The sequence below is a fragment of the Cucurbita pepo genome, chromosome 15 (genome assembly GCF_057944985.1).
Source record: "Cucurbita pepo subsp. pepo isolate OVF chromosome 15, ASM5794498v1, whole genome shotgun sequence".
In the NCBI taxonomy this organism is placed as follows: domain Eukaryota; kingdom Viridiplantae; phylum Streptophyta; class Magnoliopsida; order Cucurbitales; family Cucurbitaceae; genus Cucurbita; species Cucurbita pepo.
In genome coordinates, this window is record NC_141812.1 from 1,943,313 (window position 1) to 1,959,669 (window position 16,357).

The window sequence follows — 16,357 nt, forward strand, 5'->3', positions numbered from 1 at the left end:
GTATTTTAGAAAAGAAAGAGAAGGGCTAAGAAGGAGTGGGGTATGCACATTGTGGACTGGTTTGCTATCGAGCAAATGAGCGCGAGTAAGAATATCTCAAGCATATTTTAACTAACGAGGAGGCTGGCAGCGACTTGGTTGGCAAAGAGGCCAGTATGGTGCCCGAATTACGAAGGTAAATCTCTGTAGAAGGTCGATGGGTTTATCGAGATAACATATATTTCCGATGAGAACGCTGATGAGGATTCTGAGGTTAGGATTTCTATAAAAGATGAACGGCTGATCGGGAAGAAAATGAAAGAGGTTATATTGGCTAAGGGGAAACCGATTGTGTGGGAGAAAGTGAGGTTGTATATACAAAGTACGGCGAAGGGTGGGCCTGTGAAAGATGATTTGGATACCAAAAGGGTGGACCCGAAGAGTAATCAATCAGCTCCGCCGAAGGCATCCATGGCAGCTGTCCCTACTGCGTCAAAGCCAACAATGGTGATGGAGAAAAAGATGAGTAGAAGAATCATAAGTCATTGAAAAGAAAGGATGGGTGTTGCTAAACGGTAAGGCTCTCATAACATGAGAATATTTGCTAAAACAACTGCACCTAAATAGTGGTGAAATTCTCCCCTTATAATCATCAAATAAATTACAAAATAAATGGAAAGAGCAATAAATGCATCTTCAGTTTAATTGTATCTATAAATGTATCAAAATCTGAGCAACAATATAATTATTTCTATAAATCTTTCTACTGGAATTGACGACCAACCACTACGAATATTAGTGTTTATTGGTGGTGAATATAAATGGGGCATGGCCAAGTGGTAAGGCAACGGGTTTTGGTCCCGCTATTCGGAGGTTTGAATCCTTCCGTCCTATGTCTATTATATATAGAATATATAAAAAAATATTCTATATCATATCCGACTAAAGCTTGCCCTTTTAAACAACCTTCTGCTTTAAGAGTCTAGTATTAGATATAGATAGAATATTATTGTTCCTTCTTATTTTCTTATAATGATGCATTTCAAATCGAAATACGAAAGCTTCTCTTATTCTCTATCTCTTAAATGGTGTGTGAAACCCGAGTATTTCTTTTTTTTTTTTTTAACATATTTGCCTATAATAAAATGTCAAATATGGTACCTGTGGTAAACCGTGGCTTAATCATACAAGATATTTAACTATAATAAAGGGTCAAATATGATATATATACTTCACGACTAAATATCCTTCCCAAATATTACATCAAGGCAAGGATAAGGATGAATATACCTCACCTTATTGGGTAACAAAATCATATTTGGTAGCAAAATTATTGTTATTTTTGTAGTTATCCATAGTAATCCAATCATATCTGTCCACAAAATTCATATAAGTAAACTAATTTAATGTCCCGAAGTTTATATAATGGGGTGAGCAAAGAAAGACACTAACCCATCCCATCAAACCCTTTTATAATATAAGAGAATGGCAAAGAAACTTGGTGTCAAGTTGGCCTTCATTGCTGTGATGATGTTCCTGGTTATGTCCGCCTTTGGTAATATTCAACCTCATTTCCTTTTTAATTTCTCGTCTTTGTTTTAATCTAAACCATCGTTAGTTGCGAGGGTGTTCAAAAAATTCGATAATTCAATTCAACTCGTACGATTTGAATTGGGTTATGAACTTATTTGAATTGTGTTGAGTTCAAATAAATGAAAACTTTATAGATTCTTCGTTTTAATCTAAACCATTTTATCATGGGTTGAGTTCAAATAAATGAAAACTTTACGGATCTTTTGTTTTGATTTAAACCATTTTTTCATGATTAGTTACACGGGTTTTCAGAGAAAAAAAAACCCGATGACCTAAAATATTTTATTAACTCAACTCATACTGTGTTGAAATAAATGAAAAAAAATTATAGATTGAACCAGTTTATGGATTCTCCTTAAACTAGATTGGATTGAATTAAACGGACACTTTAACGTGTAAATCTTAATTAAAAGTTTGAAAATAAATAAATGAATGTTTTACGGACTAATATTTTAATTTTATTATAAAAAAAATTGAACAATGAACCGAGCCACCATAACAAATGAAACCCAAGAATTTTATGGTCAGGTCGAGTTGAATTTACAACTCGAACGATGAGGTTGAATAATTTTAGAAATATTCCAACCTAACTTTGATTATGTGTAAATGGAGGGCTCAAATTTTGAAAACATTGTTGCAGTTGAAGGCAAGCCATGGGGATCAAATGGAAGCCCTTTGACAGAAACCACAAAATGTAAGACCAAGGCTGATTGCATAAATCTAAACTGTATATGCAACTTCGGTACATGTTTATGCGACAAACGAGCGAGTATGAACGCCAAGAACGACGTTAATGATATGGTTGTTGAAGAGCTCAAAGGAAAGGATCTCAAGAATTAAGGGTCGATAAGAACAAAATCAATTATGATTATTGTTACTGAGCTTTTATTGAAATAAAATGATCACATATTTATGTTTTCGCCTTATTGAAATTCTTGTTTATTGTTTTTATTTCATCGTCTAACAGCGTGGTAAGAAACATTCCTCGATCTCATAAGTATTGACACTTCAATTTGGTTAGAGATGTTAATTTAACCTGTGGGGTCGAGGCCCTGTGGAGACTCGACTTCGTTCATTTAATGGGGAGAATCTTCGTATAATTCTCAGCACCGTTCCGTCCCTGTCCTGCTTAGTATAAATATAAATATAACATCCATTATACCTATAAAAAACGCTCTAAAAAGTTTCGGACTTTTAATAACATGGACTGTCACGACGTACGAAAAACATTATAAAATGTCTACAATAGCGTTTTTCATAAGCTTTCGTATCTATTATTTCTTGTAAGGCTCAATAAGTTTTACGTCTTCCAAGTTCTAATGGATTTTGAATCGTGATCTGAATCAAAATCCAGATCTGAATTCTAAACATGGGTCATTACAAATGGTATCAGAATATCCGCGTAGACAACACTTACAACAGCTCATCATAAGGCATTTTGATAATTTTTACATCTTACATAGTTTACTCGTCCATATTGCCCGACGCATATTCTAGTCATGCAATTCTCTTTCTAACTTTGCATAAAACATAAAACAATATGCGTCTCGAAAATCTCACCCTAAGGGCATAACTATAATTTTTCATGACATACATACAGTAATACTCACCGAAACGCCCTTCCAAAGTCCTTAATATGCATTTTCTAACCATTAAGTAAAGGAATGCTCGCATGCTAGCACGTCCTTACTTGCCTAAAGTTTGTTTGGTTACTTACTTGGATGATGTATGTCTTCCCGAGCTAGATTTTCTATATGTTAGACACTCCCAAATTTATGAAATTTCTCTTGAAGGTCCTAATTTAGTCATAATTAGGGTTAGTACCAAATTAGACGAGAAACTGACAAATGGAGGTCGAACGGAGCAAAAAATGATACTTACACGCGCTCACGCGCCTTCATGTGCTCCAACGGGCTCCTCATGCACATTTTTCGCGTGCTTTACTCGCGCTTACTATGCAACACGTGTCACACACAAATAGGTCACGCTAAGTCGGGTCGAGTCATGCAGGCAGTTCGATTTATGAATAGCAGGTCGGAGGTTCAGGCACAGGTCAGGTCGCCCTCTGCTGACGCGACGTGTGTCATCACATGGCGCCGGACGTCGTCTTCTCCCATTTTTTGTGTGGCTCGTACCATGGTCGAACATGTAAGGTGTCTCATCAATTCATGCAAATTTTTATCTAATTTAAGAGTGAGTATTAATGAAAAGCCAAAAATAAAAACCATAAAATTAAGAAATATATGAAATAAATGGAAACTAATTAAATTCTAAACATTTCAACCAAATATTATCCCAACCATCCTTACAATTTATTTATTATTATTTTGAAATAAAAAACTTTTAATTATTTATTTATTATTATTTTGAAATAAAAAACTTTTAATTTAATAAATTAAACATTATATTTTATAAATAGTTATATTATTTCATTTTAAATTCTTTTTAATGAAGGGTTGCTTCTTTTCATGAACAGCCATTATGCAAATTTTCAAAGCCTATAAATACTCATTTTCTTTCTCATATTTTTTTTTACCTTTTCGACCCTCGATCTCCGACATATTCAACCGTTCACTCGACTGTGTCGGGAGACCGAGATATTCAGCCGTTCACTCAACTGCGTCGGGCGGAGATCGATCAAAGTTTCGGGTCGGAATGGGAGAAAATAGTGTGTGTGGAATGGGGAGTGTTTTGATAATGCTTGTGGTGGTTGGGTGTATTTTGTTTTTGCCGCTGGTGATCGGCTCCGTTCAGCCGCCGTCCGGCCTTATGCTGCTTATTTTTCCGGTCACTCTCGCCGCCGTGTTCTTCTTCCTCTCACGTGCCTCCTCCAATTGAAAAATTAATGGTGAATTTTATTTTCTGATTTATGTTTTTTTGTGATAATTATGTAACACAGATGCATAAGATAGAATAATATTAATGTAAATCTTGTTTTTTTAATTATTATTTACTTTTTTTTTCCACAAAATTCCGCTGAAGGGTGTTCATATGACCCGATAACCCAACTAACTCGGACTACCTAACCCAAACCATAAATATTGGGTCGGGTCGGGTCGGGTTGAGTTGAATTTTTAGAAATTCGAGAATTCAGTTCAGTTTACAACCTAAATAAAAATAAAGAATATTTAACGATGTGTTGTGACTTGTTAATGTTTAATATTTGAACTTTATCAGATCTTAGTTATTAATATAACATGTATCGTCGATAAGATTTTTAAAATAATTAAAATAAAAAAAAAACAACCCGGTAACTTAAGTCAACTCAACGTTTAAAAAATAGATAGTTGAGTTGTGAACTCTATTCGGGTTACTCGAGTCACCAACTTGAACTTTTGAGTTGGTCCAAAAGATTTTTCCGACCGAAACAATGTACACATCTGTCGAAATTATATTAGATCAATCGATTCATAACCTTTCAAACACAACCGATATCTATTCGGACTCCCTTTACTTGTAGGAGTACATCTTAGATATGCCGATTATGTTATTCAGTTGACACGTTATTAATTTATTAAATTTTAAGTAATTTTAATGTCACAACTGACTTAATTTACGGTCACTGTTTTAAAATATTTTAGAATTAAAATATATAATTTAATTTATAATTATTATTTATTTTATTTTCCCTAGTTTAAATTAATTTACCATTTTTCGCCATTTATTTTTTAAAAAATTAAATTCCTTGTTTGAATTTTTATTTAAAACAATAAATAGTCTTTTCTTATATTTTGAATTTAAATATACCTTTTTTGATCCACAATTATTATAATATGGACTCTTTTTTTGTATCTAATGCTTGGTCGGTTACTCGAAACTTTAAGGTTTGTGTCTATTAAGTTCTTATATTTTAGTATATTTTAAAATTTATCAATTTACTCGATAGAAAATTAAAAATTTGAGTTTTATTAGACATAGTATATAAACTAAAAGTTCGAGTCGGCTCGTAGGTTGACAGTTTTTTGGTCGAGTCAACTCGACTAACCCGAAAATAAAGTTACAACTCAACCCTACTTTTAAGATTAAAAATATTTGACGCTTGCAATCATTGTTATTGATGTATGGTGACTTATGAATGTTTGATAACCAAGGTTTATAAAATTTTAATTATTAATATAATAGATATTGTGGATAAATAGAATTTTTAAATAATTAAAAAAATCAACCAAACAACCGAACCTAAAAGTCGAGGTTAAGTTGGGTTGTGAACTCTATTTAGGTTGCTCGGGTAAAAAAAATCAACCAACTCGAAATTCCAGGGATTAGCAAAAAGAAAGGTCTTTTGGATAACTCAATCAAAAGAATTCCAGAGTTTACAGGGAAATGTCGGGGCCATCAAGTGCCGAATCTAGATTATGAATCTTGGACATAGGGTGTTACAGTTAAAAAACGTGACGCTCGAGTAAAGAAATGGTGCATGAACGAACCGAAATCACCTCGTAATAAGGAAAATCAAGTAACGAATTCAAGTAACACGAAAAATCGTAATGGTTTGATATTTTTCTCGATCTCTATCTTACTCCTAGCAATCTATACATTCTCGTGAAGTCGAAAATTCTAATTTTCACTTTTTCGTTTGGTCTGAACTAAAATGTCAATCCCCTAACTTACCTAAATACTACTACTCGTGAGTTTTTCGTAAGAAATACGTAGCGAACAACCATAGATATTATTCCATGCTATCAAGAGAGTAGCTAAATTCATGAAACAAACACACACACATTACATAGTAACTCACAAACATTACAAACTTATAGACCCCCTCTAAGTTTACTTCAAGGAATCTTAACAAATCCACCACCAACCCCGCCAACTCCGGCACCGATGCCACCGATGCCAACCCCACCGAACCCGCCAAGGCCACCGCCGAGCCCGCCCAAGCCACCGCCTCCTCCGAGTCCTCCAAAGGGGAGTCCGCTATCACCAATGCCAGAGAAGCCACCGCCGAGGAAGTTCTTTTGGTCATTGAGGCCTTTTGCAGCCTCAATTGGGGCAGTTCTTGCAGCAACATGGAGTGCAAATGCAGCCATAGCCATAGCCATAATCAACATCAAATTAAGCTTATTAGCCATTTCAAGGACTGTTTGTGGTGAAATGATATCCATTTGGTGGGTTTTTAAAGGGTAGAGGAGACGGTGGACTGTTGGGGGAAATTGAATGGGCAAGCCTATTTAGTTAATGCTTTGGCATTGGATCCATCGTGAATTTAGGCTTTGAGTGACATGAACCTCATGAATGTCTTAAATTTTAAGTTATTTTAGTTGGTACCTATATCCCCTTCAAATAAAATATCTTTAGGCATCTACGTCTTGTTGGTCTTGTTGGTAAAGAGTCCCATATCGGCTAATTAAGGGGATGATCACGAATTTATAAGTAAAGAATATATCTCTATTGGTACGAGACCTCTTGGGGAAACTAAAAATAAAGTCACGAGAGCTTATGCTCAAAGTAGGCAATATCATACCATTGTGGAGGTCTGTGATTTTCTAACAACGAAGACATTGCTCTCGAGAAATTAAGATGATATTTTGAATTCTATTAGTTGATATGCGTATTGAATATTTGGATTATTTTTCGATATAGTTGCTCAAATCCAAATTTTGTTGTTCCTATGCCACTTTTTTGCCTAAGATGTGGGCTTGTTATGTGATGTTGGTTATGTGTTGTAACCATGCCCATATGTGAGATCTTATATCGGTTAGAGGGGGGAACGAAGCATTAGTTATAAGGGTGTGAAAATCTCTTCTTAGTAGACGCGTTTTAAAATAGTGAGACTGAATGCGATACATAGCAGGCTAAAGAGAATAATATCTGCTTGTGGGGAGCTTTAGTTGTTACAAATGATATTAGAGCTAGACACTAGGCAGTGTGCCAATGATGATATTGGGCCTCAAAGGAGTGGATTGTGAGATCCCACATCGGTTAGAGAAGGGAACGAAGCATTCGTTATAAGGGTGTGGAAACCTCCCCCTAGTAGATGCGTTTTAAAACTATGAAGCTGACGGCGATACATAATGGGCTAAAGCAAACAATATCTGCTAGCAGTGAGTTTGGGCTATTACAAATGATATCAGAGCTAGACACGGGGTAGTGTGCCAGCAAGGACGTTAGGCTCCCAAGGGAGTGGATTGTGAGATCCCACATCAGTTGAAGAGGAGAACGAAGCATTTGTTACAAGAGTGGAAACCTCTCCCTAGTAGATGCGTTTTAAAACCTTGAGTGGAAGCTAAGAAGGAAAAACCTAAAAAGGACAATATCTCCTAGCAGTGGGTTAGGCGGTTACAAATGATATCAAAGCTAAATACTGGGCGCATAGGTTGGAGAAGGGAAGAAGGATTCCTTATAAGGGTGTGGAAACTTCTGTCTAGTAGACATGTTTTAAAACCATAAAGTTGATGGCGATAAATAACGGGCCAAAGCGAACAATATCTGTTAATTGTAAGCTTGGGCTGTTACACCATATGAACTTCTAAGTGGGCGATATGTAACGAGACAAAGCACTCCTTGTCCTAAAAATGGTCGAAACTGCCTTCTTCTAAGTGGGAAAGAAAAGATCCAATGATATGGATATTACAACACTTGGCATTGAGATGTAAGCAAAGAAAAATGTACAGTTTCCAATTCTTGATTGGGACAAGTACAAAGTGAGGGGTTGTGAACAGATCAATGGATGGCTCAAACTCATTGGGATAATGCTATAACTATAACAATCATAGGGAAGAAGAAAATGAGTAAATTGTTTTCTTCTTCCTTTTAAATGTTCATATCTTTTTTTCTTCTTTTTTTTTTTTTTTATATATATATATATATTATTTTAACTATGACTTTAAATTAACAACGGAATCCCCTACGACAAGAAAGGGCACCTGCATTTGAAGTTAGCGAGCCCACCAAGGAAGAGGATTTGGCTCCTAAGCTTGAGGCTCTTGCATAACTGGCTCCTGCACCAGCTCCTGATGGAGTGAAATAGGCTCCATTTAGCATGAGATCTCCCTCCGATCTCCAATTCCAATGCCTCCATACACCGTTAGATGTGACAACTCTCTTTGTGACCTACGGGTCAACAATTGCAGAGATAGAAGATTGAACCATGGATCGTTAGAATGTTAATTGATATCTTATCTATTGAGTTATATTTGAAGTGTTCTACGAAGATACCTCTTTGGCAAAAGGGTTGACGGGGGCGAGATATCGGTTGCCCTGGCTATTAATGGTGGGATTAGCACTTCCACCAATGGCATACATTACCCAGTGAGTGTAGTCATTGTTTACTACATGGAAATACCCATGTCTACACCTGAAATATTAAATTATTGGGTCACATGAGTAAACATTTTTGGGTTTATTTTAGTTACGTAACTTATAAAATCATCTAATAGGTTCGATAAAAATTTAGATAGCATTTAGACATAAATAAAGGTTCTCAGGTATGAGTACACAGAATCTGTTGAAGATTATTGAGAGTAGTAGTCCGTCATGGATTTATTATAACTAACAAATTCTATCTGTATTGTTATAAGACCTTTAGGAAAACCAAAAGCAAAGTCATGAGAATTTATGCTTAAGGTGGACAATATCATACAATTGTGAAGGTCGTGATTTCTAACATGGTATCAGAGGCATACACTTAACTTAGTCATGCCAATAAAATCTTCAAGTATCGAACAAAGAAGTTGTGAGGCTCGAAAGTGTAGTCAAAGGTGACTCAGGTGTCGAATAAAGGTATATTTTGTTTGTTCGAGGACTTTAAAGAAGGAATCAAGCCTCAAATAATGGGAGGTTGTTTGAGAGCTCCAAGGAAGGAGACCTCAAGAGAGGCTTTGTGGTGTACTTTGTTCGAACGGGGGGTGAGGCTCGAAAGTGTAGTCAAAGATGACTCAGGTGTTGAACAAAGGGTGTACTCCAAAGAAGGAATCGAGGCTCAATTAAAGGGAGGTTGTTCGAGAGCACCAAAGGAGGCCTCAAGGGAGGCTTTGTGATGTACTTTGTTTGAAGGGGAGGATTGTTAAGGATTATTGAAAATAGTAGTCTCACGTTAGCTAATCAAGAGGAACATATGGCTTTATAAGTAAGGAACATTATTTCTATTGGTACGAGACCTTCTCGAAAACCAAAAACAACTCAGTCATGATAGTTTATATTTATTGTGGAGGTCGTGATTCCTAACCGAATCAAAATCAATTATAATCCATTGTGAAAGGGAGAGAGAAGAGAAAAGTACCTTGGCATTCTTTGGATGAGACCTTCACCAAAATGGTTATAAGCAATGGTGACTTGCATTTGCTTGTCTCTTACATAAGAGTCACTATGTCCCAAGAGCATCACCTGTTTTGCAACAATCTCAGCCAATTTCAGAACAAATTCCAACATTTGCGATCATTTGACAAAACTGTTAACTTTTTACCTCATTGTGGTGGGTGAAGTAATTGTTAGAAATTGTGATAGCAGTTGATCCCATGATAGCATCAATGAGCCCATCAGAACAAGAAGAAAGAGAATTATGGTCAATCCAAATATGACTCGACCCAAAAATGGAAATCCCATCACCATCAGCCATTGTCCTCCATCCATAATGACTAGGCGAGCTTCGAACCATGGCGTTCCCCGTTGGCTTGCAGTCATGAATATGCAAACCATGAATAATAACATTGGTTATGAATTGGATAGTAATACAAGCACCATAAGCGATGTGCACATTGACGCCACGACCATCAATTGTCTTGAAGCTGTTCATGATGAGTTCTTGCTTTAAAGTGATCACCATGTCTCGTTTGAACACAATCCATAATGGTCTGTCTTGAATCACGGCATGGCGAAGGGTGCCTGGTCTGGGATTGACAGGATCGTCGTCACGTGGATCAGAGACGACGTAGTAACGCCCATCACGGCCACCAACTGCATTACGACCAAACCCAATGCCGCAATTGGCGAGGCGCTTTCGCCGCAGTTGCCAATGTGGGTCACAACGCCAACAATCATCAATTGGGTTTCCTGTTCCACAAGAGAAGAACCCCAAGTTCCTTCTCTCTGTGCTGTTGCGTATGCTCCTGTGGGAAATTTCCAAACATAACCACCCAATCACTACACACACATTATAACTGCACATACATTATAAGCGTTGGGAAACATAAGTGAGATTGATTGAAACAAGCATGGGTGAGTATGAACCAATTTAGACCGTGAAACAAATTACGAATGCTCAGTCATTCCCTAAATTAATCAATTTGGGATTCCCTCCCCTCGAACAAAGTATACTATAGAACCTCCCATGAGGTATGGAGCCCTCGAACAACCTCTTTCCCATTAATCAAGGCTCGACTCCTTCCTTAGAGTTTTTGAACAAAATACGCCCTTTGTTCGACATTTGAGGATTCTATTGACATGACTAAGTTAAGAGCATCACGGATCTTCACAATAGTATCATATTGTGAGCATAAGCTCTCATGTCTTTATTTTGGGCTAACCCAAAATGCATCGTACGAATGAATATGTATTTCTTACTTATAAACTCATGATCATTCCTTAAAATAGTCAATGTGGAACTCCCTCCCGATAATCCTCAACAAAAAGATCAACGCGAGCTCTACCCGTTGCTATGATACCATGTTAAAAATGAGAACATAAGCGAGACTTTTAATCTTACTTCTATTTCTCATTCTTAACATCAACGGGTCAAGTTTAAATTCCAAAAGAAAGAAAATTGGTTAATCCAAACATAATTCAACTCATTTATTCAAAGTCAAACACAAGAAGAAAGAAAATTTAAAGCTTTGTTTGTGAAACCGAGAATGAATTTCATAGGCATTAAATGTGGAGTCCCACATTCAATGAATTGGGTGCATACGGATCATACGGAAAGCTAGCGTTACTTAAAAAGTTGTAAAGTTGGCTGTAAAAGTTAATGCTACAGATGAAACAGAAAGCAATCCATTTTTTGTTTCCTTTATTTGACCAAAAATTTGATGTGTCGGTGAAGGTATCTTTAAATGCCAAGGTCGTCTCATTTATTGATTACTATAGTTTCGGCATGCGATGCAGCTGCCGCCAGCATGATTTGCGCAATAAATCCAGCAGAAAAAAGAAAATAATAAATTACAATTTTTTTTTTTAAAAAAAGTATCTAACACATCTACAAAAGTTACTCGACTTTACCTATAAAATACAAGAATTCAAGAAATTTTTTAAAAAAAATTAACATAAATAAACGAGCTAACAGATGAGAAACCAGATTCAAGAACATAGATAGCATTTAGAAAGGTAAAATACAGACATTTATTTATCATATTGAACTCATAATGCATAAAGCAAAGATCATAATATAAGTTTATTAATCCTTTAAAAGGGAAAGAAATAGACTTAATATTATTCACTTCAACATAAATTCATGAAGATTTATATATCTATTTTCCATATTTTTGGATAAGCGAAGAGACAAGAATTAAATTATGAGCGTGACAGGTGGATCTCGCCACATGGGCATGTGTGAAAGAGATTGAAATCGCAGTGACAATGAACGTGGTGGCTGGGTCCCTCCCAATCATATTATAATATAAATTTTATAACACTATTATCTTCTAAAACACTCTTGTAATTAAATTCTAAACTGGTTGATTTTTAAAAAATTACAATATTATTTTTTAGTTTTCTTAAACATTTTAAAAGGAAATTCTTCTAGAATATCAAACACAACATTTTATAAAGGATTTCTACTCCTAATTTTTAAATATTTATTAAATATCAAAAATAATATTATAGTATTTAAATATTATATAAATATTTTTTAAACAAATGATAAAATTGAAAAATATTCTTTATAATTTAGTAAATAAAACTAATAATCATAAAATGTATTTTTTATTTATTTATTGAATTTAACGGTTACATTCAACTACACGAAATTAAACACTCTTAAAAGTTCATAAATTAAATATAAAAAAAAATTAAAAAAAAAAACTAAATCTATCAATTACTTATTATTTAAGTCATTTTCGCATTCTAACACTTATTTAAAACTTCAGATTTGCATCAAAACAGCATACTTGGAGTAAAAGAAGGCACATGCTAATCGAAAGCAAATTCCATTTTTATTATTAATAATCATTTTTAATTATTCATTTGGCCCCATAAATAAATATTAGAAAGAGAGAGAGAGGAATCTTACAAATCCACCATTGATGCAATTTCCTCTGGATTATCAACGGCATGCTCATTCTTAACATACCTGAAATTTTCAATTAAACAAATATTTATTTAATTACATAATTAAAATATCTCAGTTTATTATCGAAACAAAATAATAATATTATTATTATTAAGTTCTTGGTCGGTGGAAGGCTGTTCCATATGTTTTAATGAATTATTTAATTTATGTATTTAAAGCTTTTTTTTTTTTTTTTTTTTTTTTTTTTTTTTTGTTCTCTTGAAAGTTAGATTCAAATCTGAGAAAAAGAAATGTACACGTGGAAGTGAAAATGGCCATTGACCAAAAGGTCCAAAATTAGGCCAGGGTTGAAATGGAATGTCGAAGGGTAAATTTGTCAATAAAGAGTCAAAGAAAGTACTTAACATAGAGACACTCTGTGACCTCTTTTTTTGTTTTAATCTACGAATGAACGGCCCAGATTTTCCTGATCCGATCTCAAAATTCCAATTTTCTGATCCGTTTGATATATCTGACGGCCTAAATTACGCTTTCGACCTAGAGTATAAAATTTACATTATAATATTTTTATCAATATTGTAAAAAATTATGGAACACAAAAAAAAAAACAAAAAAAAAAGTAACAAAATGCCTTTAATACTAATAATAATAAAAATAATTAGCATTTTAATTAATTTTAAATAGTAAAATTATTTAGTTTTCCATAATTTTTCATGAATATTTTTATAAAATCGACACGTGAAGATCATGTGCCGGAAAACGAAGAGAAATTGGGGGAAAAATAACAGAGAAGGTCTAGTTTCGGAAACTGACCGGTCCGCCATGGATGAAGAATTGAAGCTCTGCAGTCGCTCATCTCCAGAAAAACTATCAACATTGTGAAGCGAAACAGAAAATGAGAACAATCAAGAAAATCATTCAAAAATTACTCAGAACAGAGAAGGTCTAGTTTCGGAAACTGACCGGTCCGCCATGGATGAAGAATTAAAGCTCTGCAATCGCTGATCTCCAGCAAAACTATCAACATTGTGAAACGAAACAAAAAATGAGAAAAATCAAGATCAACATTCAACAAATTACTCAGAACAGAGAAGGTCTAGTTTCGGAAACTGACCTGTCCGCCATGGATGAAGAATTAAAGCTCAGCAATCGCTGATCTCCAGCAAAACTATCAACATTGTGAAGCGAAACAGAAAATAAGAAAAATCAAGATCAACATTCAACAAATTACTCAGAACAAGACTACGCTAGTTTAGGCCGTCGGTAGCGGCGGACGCGACGGCATTATTGTCGAAAACGCAGAGAAATAACGCGATTAGGAAGCATTTACCTGGATTGAACGAAGAGGATGTTGAGAAGAAGGAAGAACATTAATGAAGCGGTTGAAAACTGTAGTCTAAGAGTGACCGCCATTATTGATGATTCTGAAGCTTTCTCTGCTTCTCCGAAAAAATTTTAAGCGACTGTGTATTGTATCTCTCGATCGCTCGATCTGTGGGATTTGTATGAGAGCGTTAAATGCGAGTAGTTGTGAAACGAAAGAGAGGGAATTGAATGGGAAGCAAAACCGGGATGGAGAATCTCCTTTTATAGCCCCTTATAAACCCTTTCTAATTTTATTTTTATTTTTATTATTGTTTTTATTTCCATTTTTTTTTTTATTACAGAATTTTAAATAAAAAGTAAATCGTAATTATTTAAGTTTTAAAGGGTATATTCGACTTTTCACTTCCTTTTAATTTTTTTTTTCAAAAGATTTAAATTTAATTTTTATTTACTACTAATAGTTTTAAAATTGTCCGGATATTTTTTTCTCCAGTATATTATGTACCGAAGCATACACATGATATGAAACGCGTTTTCTTTCTTTTAGTTGATTTACGCCAGTGTGGGTGTGTATTAACCTATAGTCAGGCCTAGAGATACGTACACGAGCCTGACTAGTTGGAAGTCCTTGAAGTTCTTATCAGTTCTCTTACTGGTCACACACCCGATCGTTTGAAATTTTTAAACGTAAAATAGAAAAAATAGGTTAAACAACGTGGACTAAACCTGTAGTTTAATTTCAATATATTTTCTCTAAAATATTATATTTCGTCATTCAATAAAAATAATTACGATAAAATTACAAGTTTAGTATCTATCGGGCTGTTCCACGTACAGTTTTCATTAATTTATTATTTATATTTTAGGATTATTTTCAACATCGACTAAAAATTCAAATAATTGTTATATGGATTCTAAAATTTTAATTTTGTGTCCAGTAACATCTAATAAGCTCTTAATTTTTAATAATATTTAATAAATTCTCGTTAATAAAGCCTCTAATATATTTGAATTTTTTAAATTAAATAAATTATTAAATATATATAAAAAAATTATATACATCATAAAATATTAATTTTATTAAAATTTTATAAGGTATTAATTGCATATATATATAGTTGAATAATAGCAATAAAAAATCATAATTGAATTGACATATTTAAATTAATAAATTGAAAAATATTGTGAAGAAATATACGAATAAATCAAGACCTTAATTAAATAAAATTATGAAATTATGTTATGGTAAATTTTAATTTTTATCCATTTTTATTAAAATTAACGGAGTGTTCGAGAAACTATAACTGTGAAATTAAAATTTTACCGCCTTCAACATTAGTTAATCGTAACTTTGCGAATCCCCATGGTAACCGTCTCTAACTAACCTATTAACTGTTCTTTTTTACCTTGCTTACGTGTCATGTCTGTCGGTCAATCACGTGGTCTACACTTTGCTGGTCTGACACCTAAGCCAACTTTAAAAGCGCTTGACTACCACATCCCCTTAGGGACCACCGCCTCTGCCACGTCAGAATATTAAATTCTTATTCCAAACTCTCAAATAACTGACGCGCGCAGTTTGGAATATCACAATCACTCGCCATGTATCTTCGCCACGTGTCCACGGGACCGACGTTGAACAGTAACAGAATTTCTGGTGAAATTCACCGAACTGTCCGAATCATAGATCTGGCGGTCCGTCACAAACAAGTGTCGAAATCACGTACGGGTCAAAACCGGGGTTTTCCGGCCCGAATCCGTACACCTTATAAAATTAAATAAATAACAAATAAAGTTTTACCAGACGGCGTCGTTTTGCCTATTTTTGATTTTTAAGATTATTTCAAATATGAAATAAAAAAGAAAATGGTAGAATTAAAACCAAACCAATATCAAAGCCATTGATTGTGTTTGCGAAAAGACCAAATTACCCTCAAAAGCATGCAAATATTATTTTATTTTTTATTTTTTATTTTTTTTGTAATTTGACTTTGACAATTTAAATTCAAAGAAAAGTCTAATATTCATACCAAACAAACATATACCTAAAATACCATTAATAATTAACAAAAAAAAAATTAAAAAAAATATAATTCTAATTATTTTAAATAATTAAAAAAATTGACAAACACAAATAATTGGTACAAATTAAATTATATAATTTTTTTTAAAAAAATAATAGGGTAATTAAAGAATTAATGTAGGGTTAATAGGGTAATTAAAGAATTAATGTAGGGAGTTTAAAAGTTATTTAATTAATATCGAATACTTTCTAGAGGTGTTTGAAAATGAAAGGGA

The 16,357-nt window shown here is 34.1% G+C and overlaps 2 protein-coding genes and 1 long non-coding RNA gene across 7 annotated transcripts; 1 reads left to right on the forward strand and 2 right to left on the reverse strand.

The window, feature by feature from the left end:
• Positions 1-1,412: 1,412 nt before the first annotated feature.
• Positions 1,413-2,498, forward strand: LOC147789141 (uncharacterized). The gene is made up of 2 exons (XR_015411949.1): positions 1,413-1,534; positions 2,213-2,498. It is a non-coding gene; the product is annotated as an uncharacterized LOC147789141 (long non-coding RNA).
• Positions 2,499-6,222: 3,724 nt separating this feature from the next.
• LOC111776326 (uncharacterized) lies at positions 6,223-6,646 on the reverse strand. The gene has a single exon (XM_023655754.2). The coding sequence runs from the start codon at positions 6,642-6,644 to the stop codon at positions 6,348-6,350; it is 297 nt and encodes a 98-aa protein (XP_023511522.2). The 5' UTR covers positions 6,645-6,646; the 3' UTR covers positions 6,223-6,347.
• Positions 6,647-8,134: 1,488 nt separating this feature from the next.
• Positions 8,135-14,303, reverse strand: LOC111811178 (putative pectate lyase 8). 5 transcript variants are annotated; one of them, XM_023697928.2, is made up of 9 exons: positions 14,064-14,302; positions 13,848-13,901; positions 13,697-13,750; positions 13,547-13,600; positions 12,734-12,793; positions 9,977-10,619; positions 9,794-9,897; positions 8,731-8,869; positions 8,135-8,625 (listed from the first exon to the last, which is right to left on the reverse strand). In XM_023697928.2, the coding sequence occupies exons 1-9, from the start codon at positions 14,144-14,146 to the stop codon at positions 8,404-8,406; spliced, it is 1,413 nt and encodes a 470-aa protein (XP_023553696.2). In that variant the 5' UTR covers positions 14,147-14,302; the 3' UTR covers positions 8,135-8,403. The 5 variants fall into 5 exon arrangements, with proteins under 5 accessions (XP_023553696.2, XP_023553697.2, XP_086974180.1 ...); XM_023697929.2 differs by lacking the exon at positions 13,848-13,901; XM_087118054.1 differs by lacking the exon at positions 13,848-13,901 and having other exon boundaries at positions 13,547-13,609.
• Positions 14,304-16,357: the final 2,054 nt, after the last annotated feature.

Bases quoted from the DNA above. Each gene is read 5' to 3' on its own strand.
- LOC111776326 (XM_023655754.2), bottom strand. From the start codon at position 6,644: ATGGCTAATAAGCTTAATTTGATGTTGATTATGGCTATGGCTATGGCT.
- LOC111811178 (XM_023697928.2), bottom strand. From the start codon at position 14,146: ATGGCGGTCACTCTTAGACTACAGTTTTCAACCGCTTCATTAATGTTC. The intron at 13,601-13,696 runs GTCAGTTTCCGA...CAATGTTGATAG, and splicing joins TCTTCATCCATGGCGGACCG to TTTTTCTGGAGATGAGCGAC. The intron at 10,620-12,733 runs GTAAGATTCCTC...AATTTCCCACAG, and splicing joins ATTGCATCAATGGTGGATTT to GAGCATACGCAACAGCACAG.